This window comes from Kryptolebias marmoratus, linkage group LG16, assembly GCF_001649575.2.
Source record: "Kryptolebias marmoratus isolate JLee-2015 linkage group LG16, ASM164957v2, whole genome shotgun sequence".
NCBI classification, from domain to species: Eukaryota; Metazoa; Chordata; class Actinopteri; order Cyprinodontiformes; family Rivulidae; genus Kryptolebias; species Kryptolebias marmoratus.
Genome location: NC_051445.1, coordinates 25,576,762 through 25,597,367, shown reverse-complemented (window position 1 = coordinate 25,597,367; position 20,606 = coordinate 25,576,762). Strand labels below are relative to the sequence as shown.

General features: G+C 38.0%; 1 protein-coding gene across 4 annotated transcripts in view; it reads right to left on the bottom strand.

The window, feature by feature from the left end:
- The window catches only part of LOC108234194 (vacuolar protein sorting-associated protein 13B), a 339,365-nt gene that overhangs the window by 30,111 nt on the left and 288,648 nt on the right, over positions 1-20,606 (bottom strand). For all 4 annotated transcript variants that reach the window (XM_017413202.3, XM_025005255.2, XM_025005252.2 and 1 more), the window contains exons 47-48: positions 3,019-3,174; positions 1,164-1,430 (exon numbers count right to left, since the gene is read on the bottom strand). In XM_017413202.3, the coding sequence (XP_017268691.1) occupies positions 1,164-1,430; positions 3,019-3,174 (423 nt within the window). The remainder of the gene's footprint in view (positions 1-1,163; positions 1,431-3,018; positions 3,175-20,606) is intronic.

Genomic DNA, 20,606 nt, shown 5'->3' with positions numbered 1-20,606 from the left:
TAATAATACACAATCGTGAAAAATCCTTACAAAAACAATAGGGTTCCCTGCTCTGCTGGGAGCAGGCGAACGGCCATGCCTTGCATTGGCCGCCCGCTTGCTTCCGCGGGCTTGGAACCCTAAAAAAGTAAAGAACAGGAAGAGCAGGGCAGGAGCTGGCACTAACCCAGCAATGTGAAAGTGCCTTCAAAGCCTTTCCCTGTGCCCACATATCAGCCAGTGTTTCCTGTCTATGGTTAGTGTTGTTATGAGAAAGCATAAACTGTATTTTCTACCTTTCAACATGATCAGGTTATGGGTTGGAGGGCCTTTGTAAGCCTATCTGAGGGGAAGATCTCAATCTGTTTTCTAACAGTGAGTAGCAGCATGGAAGCTAAGCAATTGTGGCCACCCAGAAGAAGAGGATCCGGTCACAGTTGGTGGTCCAGTCACCAGCTCCAAACATGTGTAGGAATAGAGAGCTAGAGTTGGTGTGAGCAATGTTTGCATCTTTTCCTGTCTGGCTACCACATTTATCAGCTTGGAATTGGACAGTTCTGTGTAGGTCTGTGTACAATGGATCTACTACAGTCTACACACACACTTTTTCATCCATCAGTATATACAGGTTTTTCTTCATATCTCACATGTTTTAAAAACTGAAATTTAGTCAAAGTAAAGCCAGTATCTCACTGGGCTTCAACTAGTTGGTGAACAGCAATCACGAGAGAGTCGTTAGAATGCATTGTATTCGCAGTGGTTCTTAATTTCCTTGAGTGAGCAGCCAAGCAGACTTATTGCTTGAGTTTTGAATATGTGTTACAGATTTGCTCTGAAAATAGTTACTGAATTATTGCGGACATCTTCAACTCTTGTTGGCAACTCCAATTGGTCTAAAGAGCAAGCGCAAAAGCTGTTATTTGGACACTTGCACGGATGCTCTCCAATGACAAAAAAAAAACATACTGATGATAAATAATTATTGAACAACTGGTCTGAATCTGCCTACCTTCATTTTAAAAGCTTACTCCAGCAGATTAAATCATAAGCCTGGAGAGATACAGCCTCAACAATGCAAAATGTCTAAATGGATCTTTACAGTTTGGTAAAGCTTTTTAGTACATTTTATAGATGAAACAACGAATGAAAAGCTCATAAAATCAAATGACTTTGTAATGTTATACCTGAACAACAGAGCTGCTGCTGCCCTTGTTCCTCCTCTCCAGCTGAACATCCTGGGACCAGTCTTCATCTCCTCGTGCTCTCACACACAACTCTGTCATTTCTGCATCCTCCAGCACGTAGGAAGGCAGCTTGGCTCCTGCCTCGAGGCAGTCACAGTGCTCTCTGACCACCGTCTGACCATCGGGCCCGACGTAGTGCTGTACAACTCGCAGCTCAATATCCTGAGTCAGGTAGCTGCACATCACCTGTCGGCCACAGATTATTATCTGGAAGAGGAAGGTAATTGGAAGAATTGTTGACATGAGATAAAACTAGTGTACACAACATAGTAAAAAAACCCTCCACAATCAGCACATTGATATAAACACAAATGTAACCCCCAGCCAGTCAAACCTGAGTCAGCAGGAAGCTTTCAAATGGGATTGACATGAAACTGTGCTGAGAAGTCATTGTTTCAATTACCATCTGTGAGTGTGTGTGTGTTTATGTCATTTATGTGTGGGTGTATGTGTGCTTGCAGTCTTTGAGAGAAAACAGCGTGTTTCCAAAAAAGGAAATGCAGCTATCAATCCGTTCTTTAAACCTATTTATGGACAGTAATTTAAATGTTTGTCTCAGCAGTTTGCTGAAACTTACACATACACCATGAGATTTATATAAGCAGTAGTCAACATAATACATGATACAAAAATGAAAACTACATTATAGAATAGTTATAAAAACACAGGAAAAAAGAGACAGCAGTGTGTTATACAAACGTGACTCCATCAAAAGAAAACACAAGCTGAGGTAAACTCATTCAGGCGGGTGTTGAATTCCTCTGTCATAGCAACTGCTGCACCACTATGAGACTTCATGTTGGGAACTGGGTGTAACCAATGCAAACCAATGGAAACAAGATTTAATCAAAGTTTGGGACAGATGGAAAAAGAAATCTAAGAGGCAGAGTGTGTTTTGTCTGGAGGATGAGAGGGAGACGTGTGTGACACTTGACACTGTTTATATAACAAACTGTCACTGCTATCAACTGATGGCATCTTCACATTTTCAGGAATACACTGACTTTTTCTTGTTCTTGTGGAAAAACTCAAACATGATTCATCGCTGCTCTTGCAACAGATAGGCATATGGTTTATGATCTGTTTTATGATCTCCTGTGATCTTCTTTGTGGATTGATGGGACACATTTTACTACTACAAAACAGATGACAAAAATTGACAAAAACAGAAAACAGTCTGTTGTTAGCCAAGTAACTACTAAATCATAAGACACAAACAGGGAGGGAGAGTTTAAGAACTGCTAATCCTGACAAGAGTAGGGTTTGTGCATAATGCTGTAAACATGTTCTTAATTTTCACTGTAGATTTTCTTTCACAGTTCAGCTCTGTGGTAAACTGCAGGATGCCTGCATTCCTGATTTTTAAAAAAATATTATAGCCTGCCATTAAAGGCAAAACGGTGATACTGTTTTTGCCCGTCACTTTTTGTCTGTTGTGTTAGCAAAACATCTCATGAACAACTGAACAGATTTTAATGCAATGCTCAGAAAATGGCTCTAACTTTGTCAATTTTTTTTAGATACTAAGCTGAAGTTTTATGTGGTAGTAGCTGACAGTAATTCACTGCACTTACTATGAGCGCTAACACATTGTACAAGCTGACACAATGATATTACATGAGATCATGTGTTATTTTAAAGTTTTGACTAAAACTACTATAACTCAACTTTTTTCTTGCATAAGATGATCTTAGTCTAAAACTCTGGCATGAAAGGTAGAAGATGAGTTATTTCAAAATTTAATATTTGGGCAAAAATGAAGAAAAGACCACCTGTAAGTTAAAACTTTTAGTACCTGCTTCTGGACACCGTTGAGTTGGACCACCTTGATGATGAGTGAGGCAGTGCGTCCTTTGTACTGAATGGTCCTCAGCAGAGTCCCTATGTTGTCCACGCTGAACGGCTCTGACCAGCGCCAGTTCCCCCATCCCTCGATGCAGATGTGCAGCAGCTACAAGACAGGCCAGAGCAGGATACACACCCACACACAAAAACAAAAGAAAAAAAAACAACACAGGTTAGTCTTACCGCCAGCTTAGAAAAATAAACATGAAGGACAAGTGTCTTTGTTTTGAGATTTTGGATCTGTGTGTGTGAGGTTGAACATTGAGGGCTTTTTTTCCACACATCTAAGTAAGAAGCACTTAGCTTGGTTCTTAGGGTTTTCAGCTACATATCCATCACTCCTCTCTGTGAAGCACATCAATGTGTGTGGCTGGGTGTAAACACACCGCCTCAGGATGACAGCAATAAACAGATTCTGTCCTGCTTTATGACATCCAAACAGCTTTAGAGTGGTGACAATTTTCCAACCATTTTCCATAAAAATTTCTTGTATTGTGGGCCTCATGATGGCAAAAGGGTTCAAACTATGTGAAGTGGCACGACATCTGCATTGGTTTAGAACCACTGTTTTAATTGCTTTCTCCATTACACAATATTCACATTGCAACACACTGACTAAACTACGACAAAAGCATGAACTGCAAATTGCCGCAGTTTCTTCTGCATGACCTCGATACCTAAATCTACAAACATGAAGTGCAAAAGGCAAATGGGCTGGTCAAACGTCCATCACACCTCTGCTTTTGCTGAGGTCATTTACAGAGCAACTATCCACTTTTCACCACAGCTCGCTCAGCACTACATGACAAAGAATCTCATTTGTCAAACAACGTGTGTGTTTTCAGGAGATTATGGTAAGAATATGGGAGCATAATCATAAATATGCAGGGAGATCTTAAGTTTTGCTCCTTCCTGAGGCCCTGTGGCTGACCTTTCACATCAATGAACTCTTCATGGCAGCCCTGCTGCCAAGACATTGTCAAGCTTGAAAAAGGGAGAGGAGAAACCACGAGGAAGACAAAGAATATCAAGAATGAGTCGAGTATGACAAGAAGAGACAAGAGGTGGGGGGAGTTACTGGTCTGATAATCTCCCAGAGGGTTAGCAACCAGGCTGAAACCCAGAAAACAGTTTGAACATTTACACTTTGGGTCATTGCTTCAGTGTGCAGAACATTTAGCCAATCTGTTTTAAGAAAAACAAATTACCCCTGAGGTCAAAGAGCATGTGGGGACCTTGGTCAGGACCTTCTATGTTTCTCTCCACTGCAGTCTTTCCTTTCTGTTTGAAGACAGATTTCTTTACAATAACATTCTTAATCAAAGCCTGTAGTCACTTTCTTCACGTTCGCTCCTCCTCCTTGTTGGCTGCATGGAGATGACTTCAGTTTCTCAGACCTTTTGCTCAGTGGACTTACTCACAGGGAAAGTGGCAGAGTGGTGTAAACACCCAGCTGGTGGAGGTTAGGGTTAAGCCTGAGGGTGGGGGACCACTAGAACCCCTAAGCCAGCAACAGCAATGTAATCAAGACCAGTTAAGATTATAATGGTTAGAGGAAAATTTTGAAAACAACTATAATATGAGATTATCTGGTTTTTTGTTCCCATTTTTTCCCCCAGTGATTTGATCCTGATGAGATGAAAACCTTCTCATTTGCATTTGACTTGAAACTGGTTTTGAGTGTATTAATGTCACTCTAAGACTTTCAGTGAAACCAAACTGATAATTTTGTTGAAAATGTTGAGGTGGCAACCCCAGATCAGATCCATGTTTTTCCTAAGCGCCATCTGTGAGGACGGATTTGTTATTTCAACACTTCTCTCTCCTTTGACTCCCCCTTTCCCTCCCTCCTCTCTCTCCACATATTTTATCGTGCCAGTGGCTCAACTTGACCTTTAAGGGAGAAGTCATAATAACGACTCTACTCAAACTTCAAACAGCGACTGGCGCTTTTGTTTTAATTCATCTAATTCTGCTCTGACTCAAGCAGTGGAAGAAAAACAGCAGTGACACAGATGAACCGAACACGTAGGACAACAAGAATGAAAAATAAGAAGCTGTTTTGCCTCTTTATGACGTACGTAAGGGCTGTGACACTGAGAAAATCCAGTCAGCCATATGTGGTCATTTTTTGCACATGCTTTAGGCCTGGCTTCACACCAACCATATCTGATTAGGGTGAGTTTCAGCAGAAAAACTGCATTTGGACAAAGATGAGATTTAACCTGAAGTTCTTATTTTATTGATTGGAGTTTTTTTTACTCATAAATTATTACGCATGGTAAAATCTAATGTTATCTTTTATCTTCCTGTATACTGTATAAAATGTTACTTACACGTACAATTACACACATTGCCTTAAAACGTTTCTGAAATAATTTTAAATGCTAATAAACAGTAAGCATGAAACTTTCAATCAAAACACTTGAACTATCCTGCAAATAAGGCAGGACCAATTTAGTATTCCAAAGTAAACAGAACTGGATGGAAATAAACAATAAATCTGCATGTATGAAGAGATGAAGTTATGGCTGAGGTAAAAGATTTTGACTTTATTTGGTCAAACATAATGTAATATTTTCTAATATTCAAATCAACTCTGTAAAATCTACTTTTTTCATCTTAAAAATATTTTTAGTGAAAGGTCTTTTGTTTTTAACATCAGATACTCTTCTGTCAAATTCTAACCTTCATCTGTTAATAAATATTTTAAAGACTCCTACACTTTTCAGAGCAGCTGGATGTGGGTCGATGATTTTTGTCCAAAAGCAACTAAAAACATATCTGTTACAATATTTTCCTATATTTGCTTTTAAGCGTAAAATAAAAATTTACATCTTTTTTATATTCCTTTACTCCCACAGGAGAGATTGTGATGACTGAGTCATGGTGAAGACTTTGTTTCAGGCACAATTCAGGCTGACAGCTTCAGCAGAGAGAACTTTTAAATCCAAGGTTTATGTTTAAGAACAATAAAAAATATCACATGTACTTTACCATGTTTTCAAATTAGCTAAACAAAATTTAAAAGGAGCCTTCAACATACAACATCTTACACAATGTTATTTATTTACCTAAAACATATAATCAACTAAGCCAACAAGTTTGCTTTACATATTAAGAACTAAGTTAAAATCTAGAAGAATTATGTGAAAGGCTAAGTACAACCCAAGGTTTAATAAGTTGTAGAACCACCCTTAGCAGTAATAACTTGAAGAATTTGTTTTCCTATGACTTTATCAGTCTCTCACATCTTTGTGGAGGAACTTTGGATGACTCTTTGTTTCCGTTTATTAACATTTCTTAATATTTGTTTCTGCACAACTCCTTAAAAGTTCTGATTTCTCGCAACAACCCATACACATTCAATTCATCTCTGACCGCACTATTATGGATGCTTTTAGGTTTTCCAATCTGACTAATGAAGAGTTTGACCTTGGTGTGAACTTGATGACATGTCCAGTCTCAAGAAGATTAATTTTTTTTCAACCTGTGAATAATCAAATCCAGTCAAAATTGTTTGGAAATGGACTTCTATAACCCTCCCAAACTGATGAGAGGCAATAAATGTTTCTCTCAGACTTTGTCTCCACTACTCCAAATATTATTTTAAAAATTGATACTTTTTTTCTGTTTAAGAGAATGTTCATGATTCCAACATAAATGATAAAATACTCAGTGTGCCACCAGGTGGAGATGATGTTCTAAAATACAGCAAAACAACATTCTTAGCATGGCAAAGGATTCTCCAAAAAATCATTTTTTATTTTTGATAACGTTTACAGTTTCCCTTTCAAGTTTTAACCACTTCAACACACAATCAAAATCTGATGGTAGCAGGATTAAGATGAAGTGAGAGACTCAGAAAAAAACAGTAAAATCCCCTCTATTGTTGTTGTGGTTTCTAAGGCACAAAAGAAATCATTTGTGTGCACAAAATAGGACACTATGTCACTGTTTCTGAGAGGTTCCCCATTTCGAGTACCCACAAATACATTAAAGTGAGTTTTAATAAATTTCCACTTTAGAAAGCATTTAAAATAAAAATCTTTTTTCCTCTCACTAAAAGTTCCATTGTGGGTGAAAGAGAAGTGCAAATACAGAAGAAAATCTCACTTGGTAAAAAGATTCAGTGTAGTGCCGCCAGGTCCTAAAATAATTGATATATTTTTTTCTGGACACTGAATTCACACCTCAATCCTTATTACCAGCACACTTCCCATGTATGTTAGGAATTTTATATTAGATAACCATATTAACACAGAATTTTCTGAGTTCTGCACAATCAGACATGCTTATTTAATTTTGAACTTATAAGTATTCCTAAATTTTGAGCAAAAAGAGAAGTTTTGACATGTTTTCAAATCAAACACTGTGTTGAAGTTCTGAATAATCTAAAAGTAACAGTGAACACCTGCCACTCAAACAAAAATCAGATGGACAGAGTGATGACAACAAGCATGTTGGAGCACAAAATCACAACTACAAGGACTTTTTGAACTCCCACATAGCTAGTCTGTAGGTTACCATAGAAACATTAAGAGATCTTAATTTCTGAAAAATCCAAACCTCTCTAAATTCTGTTTTTTTCAGTTTCTAGCCAACTCAGCTCATCATGAGTACTATGTCATGTCTGCTGCCATTTACTACCTAATCATGTCTCAGGAGAAAATCATTAGAAAAAAAAGACTATAAAATATTGGTCTTTCATAATCAAAGCAATGACTGGTAATTCCTGGTAAACAGAGTCATTTAGTCTTTTATTGGCAAACACTCAAGTTTTAGCTTTGATAATGTGGGTGTCCGGAAAACACACACAGACTGAAACGCCCCCAACCCATGAGCTCCTGCAGACTGAGTCAGTCCTGCCACTGTAACCACCATCCGTCTATTGTCCTCTGACAGGAATGTGCTTGCATACACAAAACACAAATTGTGTGTCAGCATACAGTGAGAATGAAGTCAGTAATGCTGGATGCTGCACAAATGGGCTGACAGCTACAGAGATCATTGGTTGTTTGTTAACAATTGCTAAGATTTATTTATTCTTTAAGGCAATAACAAGGGACAGGAGACATGGGGCCATCAGATGAGGTATAAACTACACCAGTAGCTTTCCATGAAAGTTCCTTTAAAAAGCCCCAATAGCTAAAGTCAATAGTTGATGGTTTATTAAAGTCATGTGAATTCAATGTCAAAACCCAACAGTTTAAAAATAGTTTGAGAAGTCTCTGTACTGCCAATCTTATTTAATGTCATACAGGCTGCAGATGAAAGGAACAGAGAAGTGAAGCAAAGGCCTGGTTTGTCTGGTGAAATTACTCTGGGACAACGGACTTCACTATCCACCTAACAAATGAGAAACAGGTTTATTTCCAGACAACAAAACAAAAGAATATGGATCATTTTGCCCTTAAAACAAAATTAGTGTGAGAATGAAAAGTAAGACAGAGAGAAAGAGAATAACACAATTCACGGCAGAAAAGAGTAACCCATGTAAAATGAAAGAATTATGGTGGCTTTAACAGCTGTCAACAATGTCTTTTTCCTCCATGGCTGACAAAAGAGGCAAAGCAACACAACATCAAAGTCTGGATTTGCAAGTCTAAAAGGCGGTTTTCGAGCTGGAAGAAGGTAGAGAGAGAAGGCATTGTGTGGGTTTATTGTTGACAGGCGGGATGTTAAGTTTATGCTTGACAAACATTGTTCTGTTGTCCTTCTGGTTTCTGCTGAGGCATCTTGGACATGCTGGGCTTCAAAGGTTCAAGGATATGAAGACAGGACAAGTGCTTGTAAAAAGAATACTGTCTGAAAGAAGAAACGTTTTAAAACCATGTGGAAGAGGGTTGATGGAGTCAGGACAGATACAATGCCTCAGTCAAAAAAACGATTAAAAACAATTCCCTTTAAATACTGCCCAGTTATATTTGGATACTATGATTATGACACACATTTCCTGTGCACTGTTTGGGGCCAAGCAACCAAACCAGTTTTGAAACATGCAAATATGCTGGATAAACAAGTTTTGTTTAAAAAAAACAAAACAATGAAGTGGCATAATTTATGGAGTTTAGCTTCAGTTTAACTGGACAGCATTTTTTTACCCTACATTGATTTTTATAAATAATTTTTCTCTTGTTTTATTTATATAGATTTAACAATCGTAAGTGTGTGAGAATGTACTTGGTTTTGTTATCTCTTTAGAAATTTTTCTGGTGTAATCACATTAAAGCCTGTTCTTAATGCAGTGGTACAACATTTTTCGGTAAGGTGTTAGCTTTGGGACTAAGATGAGTCTGTTAGGTGAAGGTAGGTGCAAGTGAGCTGTTAACACCCAATAACCTCAATACTCCATCAGATTCACTGACTGAGGTTCAGGGAAGGTTAGGAGTAGGTGCAAGTTTCTCTCATCTTGATGCTCAATATCTGCTCAAAGTTTGGTGATGAGATCAATGATTTGCATGCTGGACATGATATCAGATGGAGAGCATATGGTTTGCACTTTGATGCTGTGGATGGTGAATGGATGTAACAGGAGACACTAATTGGTTGTAGTGGTAGGATTGCTGAAATAATTTAAATAAAAAGGTCTACAAAGTATGAGTGCTTGTGTTCATTTTAAAGTTTGGAATAAACAGAGGTTGAAATCTGGTGATGATCAGGGACATTAAAAGACACAGCTGCTCCTTAGAACATTTCAGTGCTTTTACCCAGTAATCTTATGATTTGTGTGTTTAGGTGTGCATTAATCTCTTAAATTTATTGTTTATTTTAGATGTGTATTTTTTGTATTGGTAGTTTTAGAAATTTACCCAAAAAACAGTTACAGTGTTTGACATGTTACTTTGTATACAGTACTTGTTATAATAAAAATTAAATAACTTATAAAACCACAGAGGAACAGAACGGAGGAAACGATGTGTACACACGGAGCAGACACTCTACATGATACATGCTTTGATGTTTATTGATATTCATGTCATTTTCAGCAAAATAACCATCTGCACATCCATCCTTTTAATCTGCCTAGAAAATTCTATGCATCTTAATATTGTAAAACACAAATAAATCCAGACAAGCAGGGGAGACTTTAGCCACACACAACTAGACCAGTGACTGTGGGAAGACTAAGTCACTTATGTAACATGGATGCAACTGATATCTCTCCACTTGTCAGGCAATGAAACGTAGCACTTCTCAACAAAGAGGTTGTCTAATCTGCAGGGAAACCACAAGCTCTCACTTTAAAAAACAAATGATTTCTCGGCCTGACCTCCACAGCTATCCCTAACCACAAATTTGGAGATTTTGTAACGAAATTTAAGCCTCAGAAAATATAGAAAACATATTGCCACAGCATAGATTTAGACAAAAAAAGTTTCTCCTGGAACAAGTAGATTGTGTATGTTCATAAAACTCCACTCTGATAAAAGTTGTGATAAAACTTGTTTACAAACATATGTTGGACATCTTGTGTCATTCCACCAAAAAAAAACCCATTTTGTTTTGATAGGTTTCAAAATTATTTTAATGGGTAAGGTTTAAAATAGAAAATTGAGACTTTCTAGCCTTGCAGGAGTTGTATGAGCTGCTATTTGACCTGTAGGTCAAAATCCCCAAGCAGCTCAGTGTTGCTTTTTTTGGACAGGCCATTCAACAGAAGAGTACTGTCCATGGTGCTGAAACCAGGACTGAATCAGGAGCTGCAACACTAACAAAAACATTACCTGTGCTCTCCTGTGTTGTGTATTAAACAGAGATAGGCCTCTGACCTAGCTCAGGACAGGAGGTGGTCTGGTTTACTCTCGTTCATTCTTTCACTAGCATGTGAAACTTTTACTATAGCTACACAAAAGTGTGAACATAAATACAATTAATTATTGCACTAACATTTATCAAACTGCTTCTGTGAAACAACAGTACTTATCAAACAAATAGCTTATAGATATGGCAAAATATTGTCCTCATATGCAATATTGTGTAGTCCAGTACATGACAATTGTCATGGGAATGCTTTGTTTGCTTGTTAAGCTACTTAACTCTAACCTCTGAATCATGCTTTTATAAAAATCCTCTTAAAATCAAGTGATGAACAAGTGTTGTGTTCACACATAAACAACAGCTTAGCAAAAAAAAAAAGAAAACAAACAAAAAACACAAACAAAGAAATAAAGAAATATTTTCATTTGGATTAACAGTCACTTTATCATCAGCTTGTTATAAGAACAAAATGTGTTCCCATCTTAAGTTAAATCTATGAAAAATACCTAAAATTTCACAGCCCCAACAATGTGATTTCTAAGGAGATATTTCCTAAAAACCTGGCATACAGTCAATCAGTGATTACCGACCTTTTCCCATGAACTCGGTTTCTGCACTGACAGAGAAGCTGTACCTCTCCTTCGTACCCATGCATACTCATGCGAACGTATGAGTTTGAGCAAAAAGTAAAGGAACAATTTACTAATTTAATGTTATTATAATAAAGGCCTGTTTGAGACAAATTAAAAGCCAGTGCCTAATGTTTAAAGGCCTGTTAAGGCTAAGAAACTTATCCAACATGTCCTCTGAACACATGAGTCTTGTAAACTGTGGTTGCAGTTGGTGATGGACCTGTGTTGGCTGGAAAAGTGATGCAGGAACAAAAAATTGTTAAAATAAGCAAAAGGGTTTGCACAGGTAAGATTGTACACTCTCCCATCTGGGGAAATCTGTATGCTCCCAAACAGATTAGTTTTTACATCAAACTTTTAATGCTACCTTTTAGAAGTGTCATAATTTAGTTAGTTTAGAGGAGGTGCAGTTATTAATTTTCAGTAGAATATTGTTACCTAAGTGATAAGAATAATCACAGATATACTCATTTTGTTAAACTTGCACATAATAAATTAAACCATAAATGAAAATATTCAGAAAACAGAATCGCTGAATTATACCGTCTCCAAAGCTAGTTTCGTCACTAGATTTAGCTGTTTTTCAGACCCCTTATGGCACTTTTTCTCAAACAAACAATCAGCTACATGTCAAAATATTTTTTAATTCATGTATTCATCTATTATTGTAGCCTTCAGCTGCAGGCAAAAAGCAGAAAACTCACTGCAATCTGAACAACTAATGATTAGAATGCTGCAAATTTAAAAGCATCTAATTTTAATCTACTGCTGCAGATGACTTGACCATCTGTTCAACAAGAGACAAAGGTGACAATCAGCAGCTTTACCTCTGTTGCTGATGTAAATGTGAGTGTAGTAAAAATAATGTAGCTTCTGATGTAAATGTGGGCAATATGAATAAAAAAAATACACAGTCAAAAACTGCGTCATAAAAGCTAACAACAAAACGGTTTACAACAGTTTCGCATAAACCTTCAGAATACCAATAACAATAATACAAAACAAGAAAGGTCCAAACAATGTATCAGTTGAATCTGCACTCCTAAAATGTGGATTAATGCATTTCTAAGAAACAATTAAAACAGTGAGCAGATTCAAAAGCAAATCTGTTTTTAGAGAACAGAAGAATTCTTGGATAGTTTATATAACTCCAAACACATTGACAGCAGAGATGAAGATGGCTAGGAGGAGCTTCAGTACAAACAACTGAAGATGCAGTGGCTATTCTTTTCTTCTTCATCTTTTTTTCCTGATCCCTTCAGGGGTCAGAACAGTAGATCATCTGCTTCCATTTCTCCCTATTCGAAACATCCTTCTTTATCACATCAACCCTCTGCATATCCTGCTTCAATACATTCATGACTCTCATGTGTGGTCTTTCTCTTTTCCTCCTCCCTGGCAGCTCCATTATTCAGCATTTTTTGTTCAATACATTTCCATGATTCCTCCGTTGCACATCCAGACTATCTCAGTCTTGCCTCTCTAACTTTGTCTCTAAACCACTCAAGGAGTTAAGAGACCAGCTTAAGCTATCCCTCTGAAAATCTCTGTTGGAATCCGTTGGAGCCACTCTTCAAGTTTGGGCGTGGCTTTTCTCCAGCTTCTCATTCTACTTCTTCTTGATGTTACAGACGCTTGGGACTGCTTTATCCACCACCACTGGTTTCTTCTGTATCTTGTTGACCACCTCAATGTCCAGTTGGTTAGCCATCACCTGTTTGTTAGTCTGTATCTTGAAGTCCCACAGTATCTTAACCCTTGGTGGAGTCTCCCACTTTGACTGTGGGACCTCCAGTCCATAATTGTTAAAGATGTTTCTGTACACTATTCCAGCCACTTGGTTATGGTGTTCCATGTACGCTTTGTCTGCCTGAATTTTACATCCTGCTATTATGTGCTGGACTGTCTCAGGGACATCTTTGCACAGCCTGCATCTTGGGTCCTGCCTGGTATGATAGACCCCAGCCATGAAACAATATCTGTCAGTTAAATTAGGAGACACAGTTAGAGCTGCTGCATACGCTGCAAGAAGTGAGAAAATTGTTATTTTTCTCAGGGCTGCAAGAAATTAATGATATCATTTTTTGCAGATTTTTCTCAACACATCACCTGAACAGAACTTTTTTCTCAATGGTGTCCAAGAACTATTGTGTTATTGGTCAGAAATCTGAAATGGGCGCATTTAAAGCATAAATGTTTACATTCCTGTTTTTCTGCTGGTGCAAGAGTTTGCAAATGAATAGTTTTGAGAAGCAGCTGGCAGAGGCAGTAAAGAAGTAAAAAACGATTTATATAACAAGTCTTTAGTAGTAGGCCTCTTTCAGTTACTAACCATGGATAATGTGCCCTAAGAGTTTATCGTATTGCAGGTGGCACAGCATTGTTGTTGGTGGCTTATAAGACCAATGCAGGAATGGCAGTCTCTGTTCCATAGAGTGCAGATGAAGCTGGTCGTGGGGAGATATCAGACCTGTCCTGAAGTCTTTAAAGGCATATAAAAACAAGCAAATGACTAATTTGCAGACAAAGGAATCCCAAATATTGTGCACAGAGGAAAAAAAAAAAGTCTAAAAAAATTGGTTACTTTTGAGACAAATCCACAAAGGCCAAAGGATGCATTCAGACAAAAGAGTGGTGACGCTGGCAGGAAGCAATCAATCCTGCAGTGGGAGGGTACTTTAAGGACTTCCTAGGAGTTTTGCCCTTGAATTTCTTGTAAAGTATGAAATGTCCTGGCAAAAACAAACTTCATTCTTGTTCTTGACAGCTCAAGAAAACAAATAAATTTCTTGGTTTTTATGTAACAGGCTTTATTCTTGAAAGCTCCATCAACTAAGCAATCAGTCTAAGTACAGGTTTCACTGAACTGGAGACTCAAACTTCACTTGACCACCACTTGAACACCAACCAACTTTAGGCAGCTGAATAAGACTATAACTGTGTCAAGGTAGATTAGAGCCTCTAAGAAGTAATTTAGCTGCTGAAGCACTTATTTACATACAGTTTGCATCTTGTTAGCATAAAAGGAAAACAAAATATTAAGTGCATATTTATCATTGTCAACTAATTGGTTATTTTAATTTAGACATTTTAAAAAGACTGGGCTTGCTATGCTGTATTTTTATTTTTAATTCTCTCACTTTAGAGATTTTTAGAAGGTATTTTAAACATGTTACACCATGTGACAGAAGAAGATAAATAACTACACAGTTACACACTGATGAATGATTCACAATGCCTTTATCCGTCAATAGTTCATATCCTGACTATTGAAAATAGCTGACAAAATTTATGCCTAACATTACAGTCCACACCTTGAGCTTTTCTTTTTTTCTCAACAGTTTTATATTACAAGGTGATAGAGTTACTTAGCCTGGCTGTCAGGATGAACAAAATGAAGATGTAACTTCTACAGAGATCAAAATGGAGAGCAGCTGTGTTCATCCCTGTTTCTTTTTGTCCTGTGGACCATTTAGTAAATAACTTAATTACCTGGTTGTAGCTAATTACTTCCTTCAGGACAGGTCTGAGCTTCTGCAGTGGAAGCCAAAATCATAAGTGAAAGGAATGACTAAACCACTTCACTTGAGGGCAGTGTTTCTTATAAAATAAATTAAGACAGTGAAAAAGTAAATCAATCAAAACACCACAAATACTAAGAATTAAAGGCCTAGCATTTTTTGAAGAAATGCATATTGTCCACTGCCTTTCATGTCAGAGTTTTAAGGTAGGATCCTCTTAATTCAACAAAATTATAGCTGTTTTGCTCAATCCCTGTGAATGACATCATCTGCAATCTAATGTGTGATCCCACAAGACGCATCAGTTTTCAGAGTGTGTGTTGGGGATGGCTCTCAACTATTACCACACCAAATTTTAGGTCAATATCTGTAAAACTGACTGAGCTAGTGTCATTTATGTGTTTGCTGAGATTCATAAGCTGTGATGGTCATTCTGAATTAGGCTGCCTCCAAAAGTTGATCAATTGTAGATGTATATCTTATGATTACTTTATTACAGTTTCATTTAAATTCATCTAGTGGTTCATGAGATACTTTGCTAACAAACAGACAAAGATGACTCCAATAGTTGATGGTGAAGTTTTAAAAACAGAAACGATGCAATCATTTGGCATTTGAAGTATAAGCTGGATGTGACTCTCAGCTACTACCACACCAAAATTTAACTCAATGTTTGCAAAACTGAGTGAGCCATTTTTGTGGTTTCTAAAGTCCTGTAGCTGTGGCAACCATCTTGAATGAGATTGACTCAAAAAGTTAACCAGTTGTACACAACCATCCAATGATTACTTTTTGAGAGTATCATTAAAATCTGTCCAGTGGTTTATGATGTATTTTGCTAACAAATACAAACACCCACATACACATGGGCAAAAACATTATTGTCCACTGCCAAAGGCTAAAGGGCAACAACTATAAACTTTTATCATGAGTCATAAGCTGCAAACATTAAACCCTACTTGAAGTTAGATACTTGGATAAGGCTGTATTCAGTACCAAAAAACACAAAAAAACAAAAAACACCACACCCAACTTCATATAAATATTCCACAGAGCTTCAGACAGCTTTGGTTGTGATGAAAACATTTCCTGACACACATCTCTGTCACACACTTATAACAATGATCTCCCTGACATGCCTGCTGCCACAAACATGGCCAGCTTAACCACAAACTAGCAGTCTTAACTGCTCTCTCCCACCTATTACCCCTGGAAACCACACAGATGCACACTAACACAAAACCAATATTCACACACAGACACACACACACCACCAACACCACCACCTGGTTCAGACACCATACACACAAATTTAGGAAGAGACATTATAGCTAGCACACATTTAAAAAATAGGGAGGGAGACCACTAGTGGAAGCAAGCTGCTGGAGTAAATTGCAATTTATTCAAATTAGAAATATTCCTTGTAGGCACTTAAAAACTTCTTTCCAAATCCAGGGGGCTTTTTACGCCCCTCTCCCTGCAAACCACACTAACCACAGGGATTTCCATCAGCCAGGCTTCATCCTGTACCGAGCAGCCAGATATTTCAACCATGCACACCACACCACACACTAAAGCCCTGAAAAACAGCAGGGTGGGGATAATGTGCATGTTTGTGTAAGATATTAAGCCTGTGCAAAGTTATAGAGATGATCATAATATCTTCTCTTTACTATGAATTATTCTATCCTTGAGTTTCATGAATATATTTATTGTGTTGTTTTACCACACTTGAAATATGAGGAAAAAAAAAGAATTTGTCTGAATTTATGTAGAGTTTTATATTGGCTGGTAACTGATGGGGTGTGACCGTATGATTGGGATGAAAGAGAGAAACTGGACTGAGAGGCCTGACAGACTCCTGGCCTTGGGAAATGGTTCACCACAGTGTGTACGTGTGAATTTGACTGCACGTATGTGTGTGAATTTTCTGAAGTGTTGGATGACAGCAGGTTTGAAGGACGTGACAGTCTCAGTCCAGCCTTTTAATACGTGTTACAGCTGTGATTGACAGCAGAAACAGAGTACTAATGAAAGCAGAGGGTAGAAGGAGACGGGTAGTGAGGAAGAGTGACCCGAGGCAAGTTTAAATTTCAGTGCAAAAACACACTGCTTTAGTGTTTTTCTGTGAAAAATGACAGACATTCAAAAGTATGTCAACATTATGAGAAGTATACAGTGGTTGAACAGGTCAGGATTACACACTCTTGACACTTCTTTCATATATGGTCACACAAAAGTACACACATGAGAATGCAGTACTTTTAGTATGCCTCCCTCATTTTGTTCAAGCTGAAACAACAACTGCTGTGTTCATTTAGAAGATTTTTATTTATGTTTATGAATGGAGGACAGAATTGGATAACTTTAGGTGCAGTGTGTTAGTCTTTGTAAATACACACATCTATGATTCTTTGACAATTTGCAGAAATAAATGAACAAGAAAAGTGAAACTAGTGGGAGAAGCACAAAAGATAGTGAGCAGACGCATTTTTGTCTGCACTGCCACTGCAGAGCACTCTCCTAATCCAAACTATGGGTGTAAGTGCGTGGCCCACAGATACCTTGCCCCTGTTCTTTACTTTAAAAGTCCTCATTTTTCTCAAGTGAAGCTGAACAGTATTCCCCCTGACAAATTTGTCCAACCCTTGTTGAAAGTTGCTCATATTTTCCTCTCTATTTTATCATTCATCAGTTCCACAGTCTGTCTTTCTTTACCCATCTGCCTCCTTTCAAGATTATCTCATGTCCAGTGAGCTCTCAGAGGAACTCAAGAGCAAAACAGGGACAGATTGATTTACAACAGCAAATTAGTACCTTTGGCTTGTGTGAGTGTGTGACTGCCTGGGGGACAAGTCTGCTGGGACACACAGATCATACCAGAACCATGAGGACTGGCTGATGGCCTGTCCTGCTGTATGGCTCCAGACATTACAGATGAGACAAGCCTGGCCATTAACTCCAAAGAGCACTAAAAACCAAAGTACACAAGAGTATGAGTTTGGGGGCTATAATGGGGTACAGGGTAACTGTTATGTACAGAAGGTACAGAAAGCTGCTATAACAAAAAGAGTTCAGTAGTTGTGAAAATAGAGGGTGGGACCATGCTATACTGAGAGGAAAGAGTCAAACCAGAGCTACTGACAAAGCAATCTGGACATGGATACTGGATAATGTAAGGACAGTAAAAGGTGCACAAGGCACTGAGGGGATTCTATGAATCTGTATGAATGACTGGGTCAAATGTCAACCAAGTCTTTGTGGTGGGGGTTTGAATTGCAAGTCAGTGATCCCAAACATTACCAGATCTGGTGAGAACAGCTTTACTTAGTACTGATGTAGATAAAAAAAAAAACCTGGTCACCACCAGCAAACAGACCAGAGAATCCAGGATTCAGGATCAAGCTTAAAATTTTACTGCTTATTTTTTGTGTTTTAATGGTACAACCTCACCTTTTGAACAGGCACACCCCAGCCAATATGCAAATCAGATCCTTTTGAATATTCCCAAATCTGTGCAATTTAAAATGATCAGGGGTCCAAGTTGTTCAGACCACTGATTATTTAAAATTGCTGTTTAAAATCCATTTGTTTTCATTTTAGTCTTGGCTGAGTGAGACATCCTGACTTTTATTGTTCAAGCTAATTTTATTTATTTATTATATTTTATTGTAATTAAGGTAATCTTTTATAGCCTTACTTTTTGATCAACAAATGTTTCACAAATGTGCTGTATAAATAAACTTTGGCTTGATATGAGAGCCAGGGTGAATAAAAACACCAGAGCACATGGCTGTGCTGCAAGAACTTTAGAGGAAAAGTCAATCCAAGAAGGATGTGTGTAGGTGTGTGAATCTCTTTGGATAAAGGAGCAAAAATAACCAGGTGAGACCCAAAAATAGTGTTGATACAAGAGAACATCTAGATCTACTGATCTGACTGAGCAAAAACAAAGATAACTGGACTGAGCTGATGTCATTGCACAGCTATGCTGCTCCTCTGTGTTTTAGGGTGTGAAGCTTGAAATGGGGTTTAAACTTTATCTGTTTGGTCCCTACAGTGCATGACAAGAAACAATATATGAGTTTCAGTGAGGTAACTGCACTGTGGGTCCCAGGAAGAAAAGTGTTTACTGGTTAACGGCTACAGGAACAGAGGATGAGAAGGGGTTAGATGTGTGAGAAAAAGTGGACAGGCCACGACTTGGCTGTGGTTTTAATCTGACAACTTGAATATGGCTGAAAACTCAGGTCTGCTGGCTGGACCAATGTGAAGATAGAAAAGAGAGCTGTGTTGACATTAATATCTCCACAGAGTCCATCATTTATAGAATGAAGTGCTACGGCTATCACTGCTGAGGCTCTGAGCTAATATATAGGATGGTTAGTTTACATTAAGTGTATCAGATCATAGACTCTGCCAAGTCACAGCTTCTGATTTTTTTTAATAAAATAGGCAAACAGGCCACAGAAAATCTAAATGTTATGACAAATATGAGAGATTTAAAATGTAAATGACAACACTCTAGGGTAAAGTACAGAGAGGGTCCACATAAAGAAGAGGAGCTCAAAAGTGTTAAAGGCAGACAAATAAAGTTGCATGATAATCAGAGATGTTTTGCACAGTCCACAGTATCATGGGACTTGAGCAAACAGCTCAAACACTCAAGGCTCTGCCAGGAAACTGACTTTTAAGAGCTAGAAAAACAAACTTGCAGGGCCATGTAACCATTAAAGAAATACAACCCTCTCTCTTATCAGTGTCACTATTTTTATAACTCCAAAATGTAATTAGGAGTATTTGCTAAGATTTGTTGAGGTGGACACATTGGCAGGCTTTTTATCACCAAGCTTAAGTAGTTTTGGCAGTATTGCCTTATTTTTTTATTTATCTAGTTTCACAAATTATGTTCATTTTAGGAACATATATTTCATTTTGCACAAACACATGATGGAATAATACATGACAAAACCACCTTGGAATCACATTCTTCATCTATGATGACATTTGGCTAACTCAGAAAATCTTTCATCCAAAATATCCCTGAAAACACAGAGGTCATTTTGACTCACTACTAAAATGAGATGTGGTTTTCATTGGGCCGATATGCCAGATTGCCACTCACCAAGTGTGTGAGCGAGAGTGAGGTAAGAGCACAGATTAACCATGGTCGATGATTAATACAACTTGACTTACTGACTTACTGCAAGCAATTATGGCCATGTCTTTTCTCAAGCTTGACTTTCTCACACTCATGTGGGACACATGGAGGTCCTGGAACATGTGCGCACCGAACACGCACACGCATCCCCCCACCCCCCACACCCACACGCACATATGCCACAGATCACCAGCCCACCCTCCGCTCAACCTCGAAACCACAAAGGGTTAAATATAATCAATCTTCTTTAACAATGCTGTCAGGGAACTGTCTGACAATGCTGACAGGAACACACTGATAGCTGCTGTACATTGATGAAGGTGTGTGTGTGTGTGATTGTGTGCACGTGCCTCTGAGGACTGAATTTGAATGTTCCACTCAATGTGAATGAATTTCTGTGAGTAAGCCATTCAACACATGTAGAATATGTGTATCCAAGAACACAACATTTGTGGTACGAATG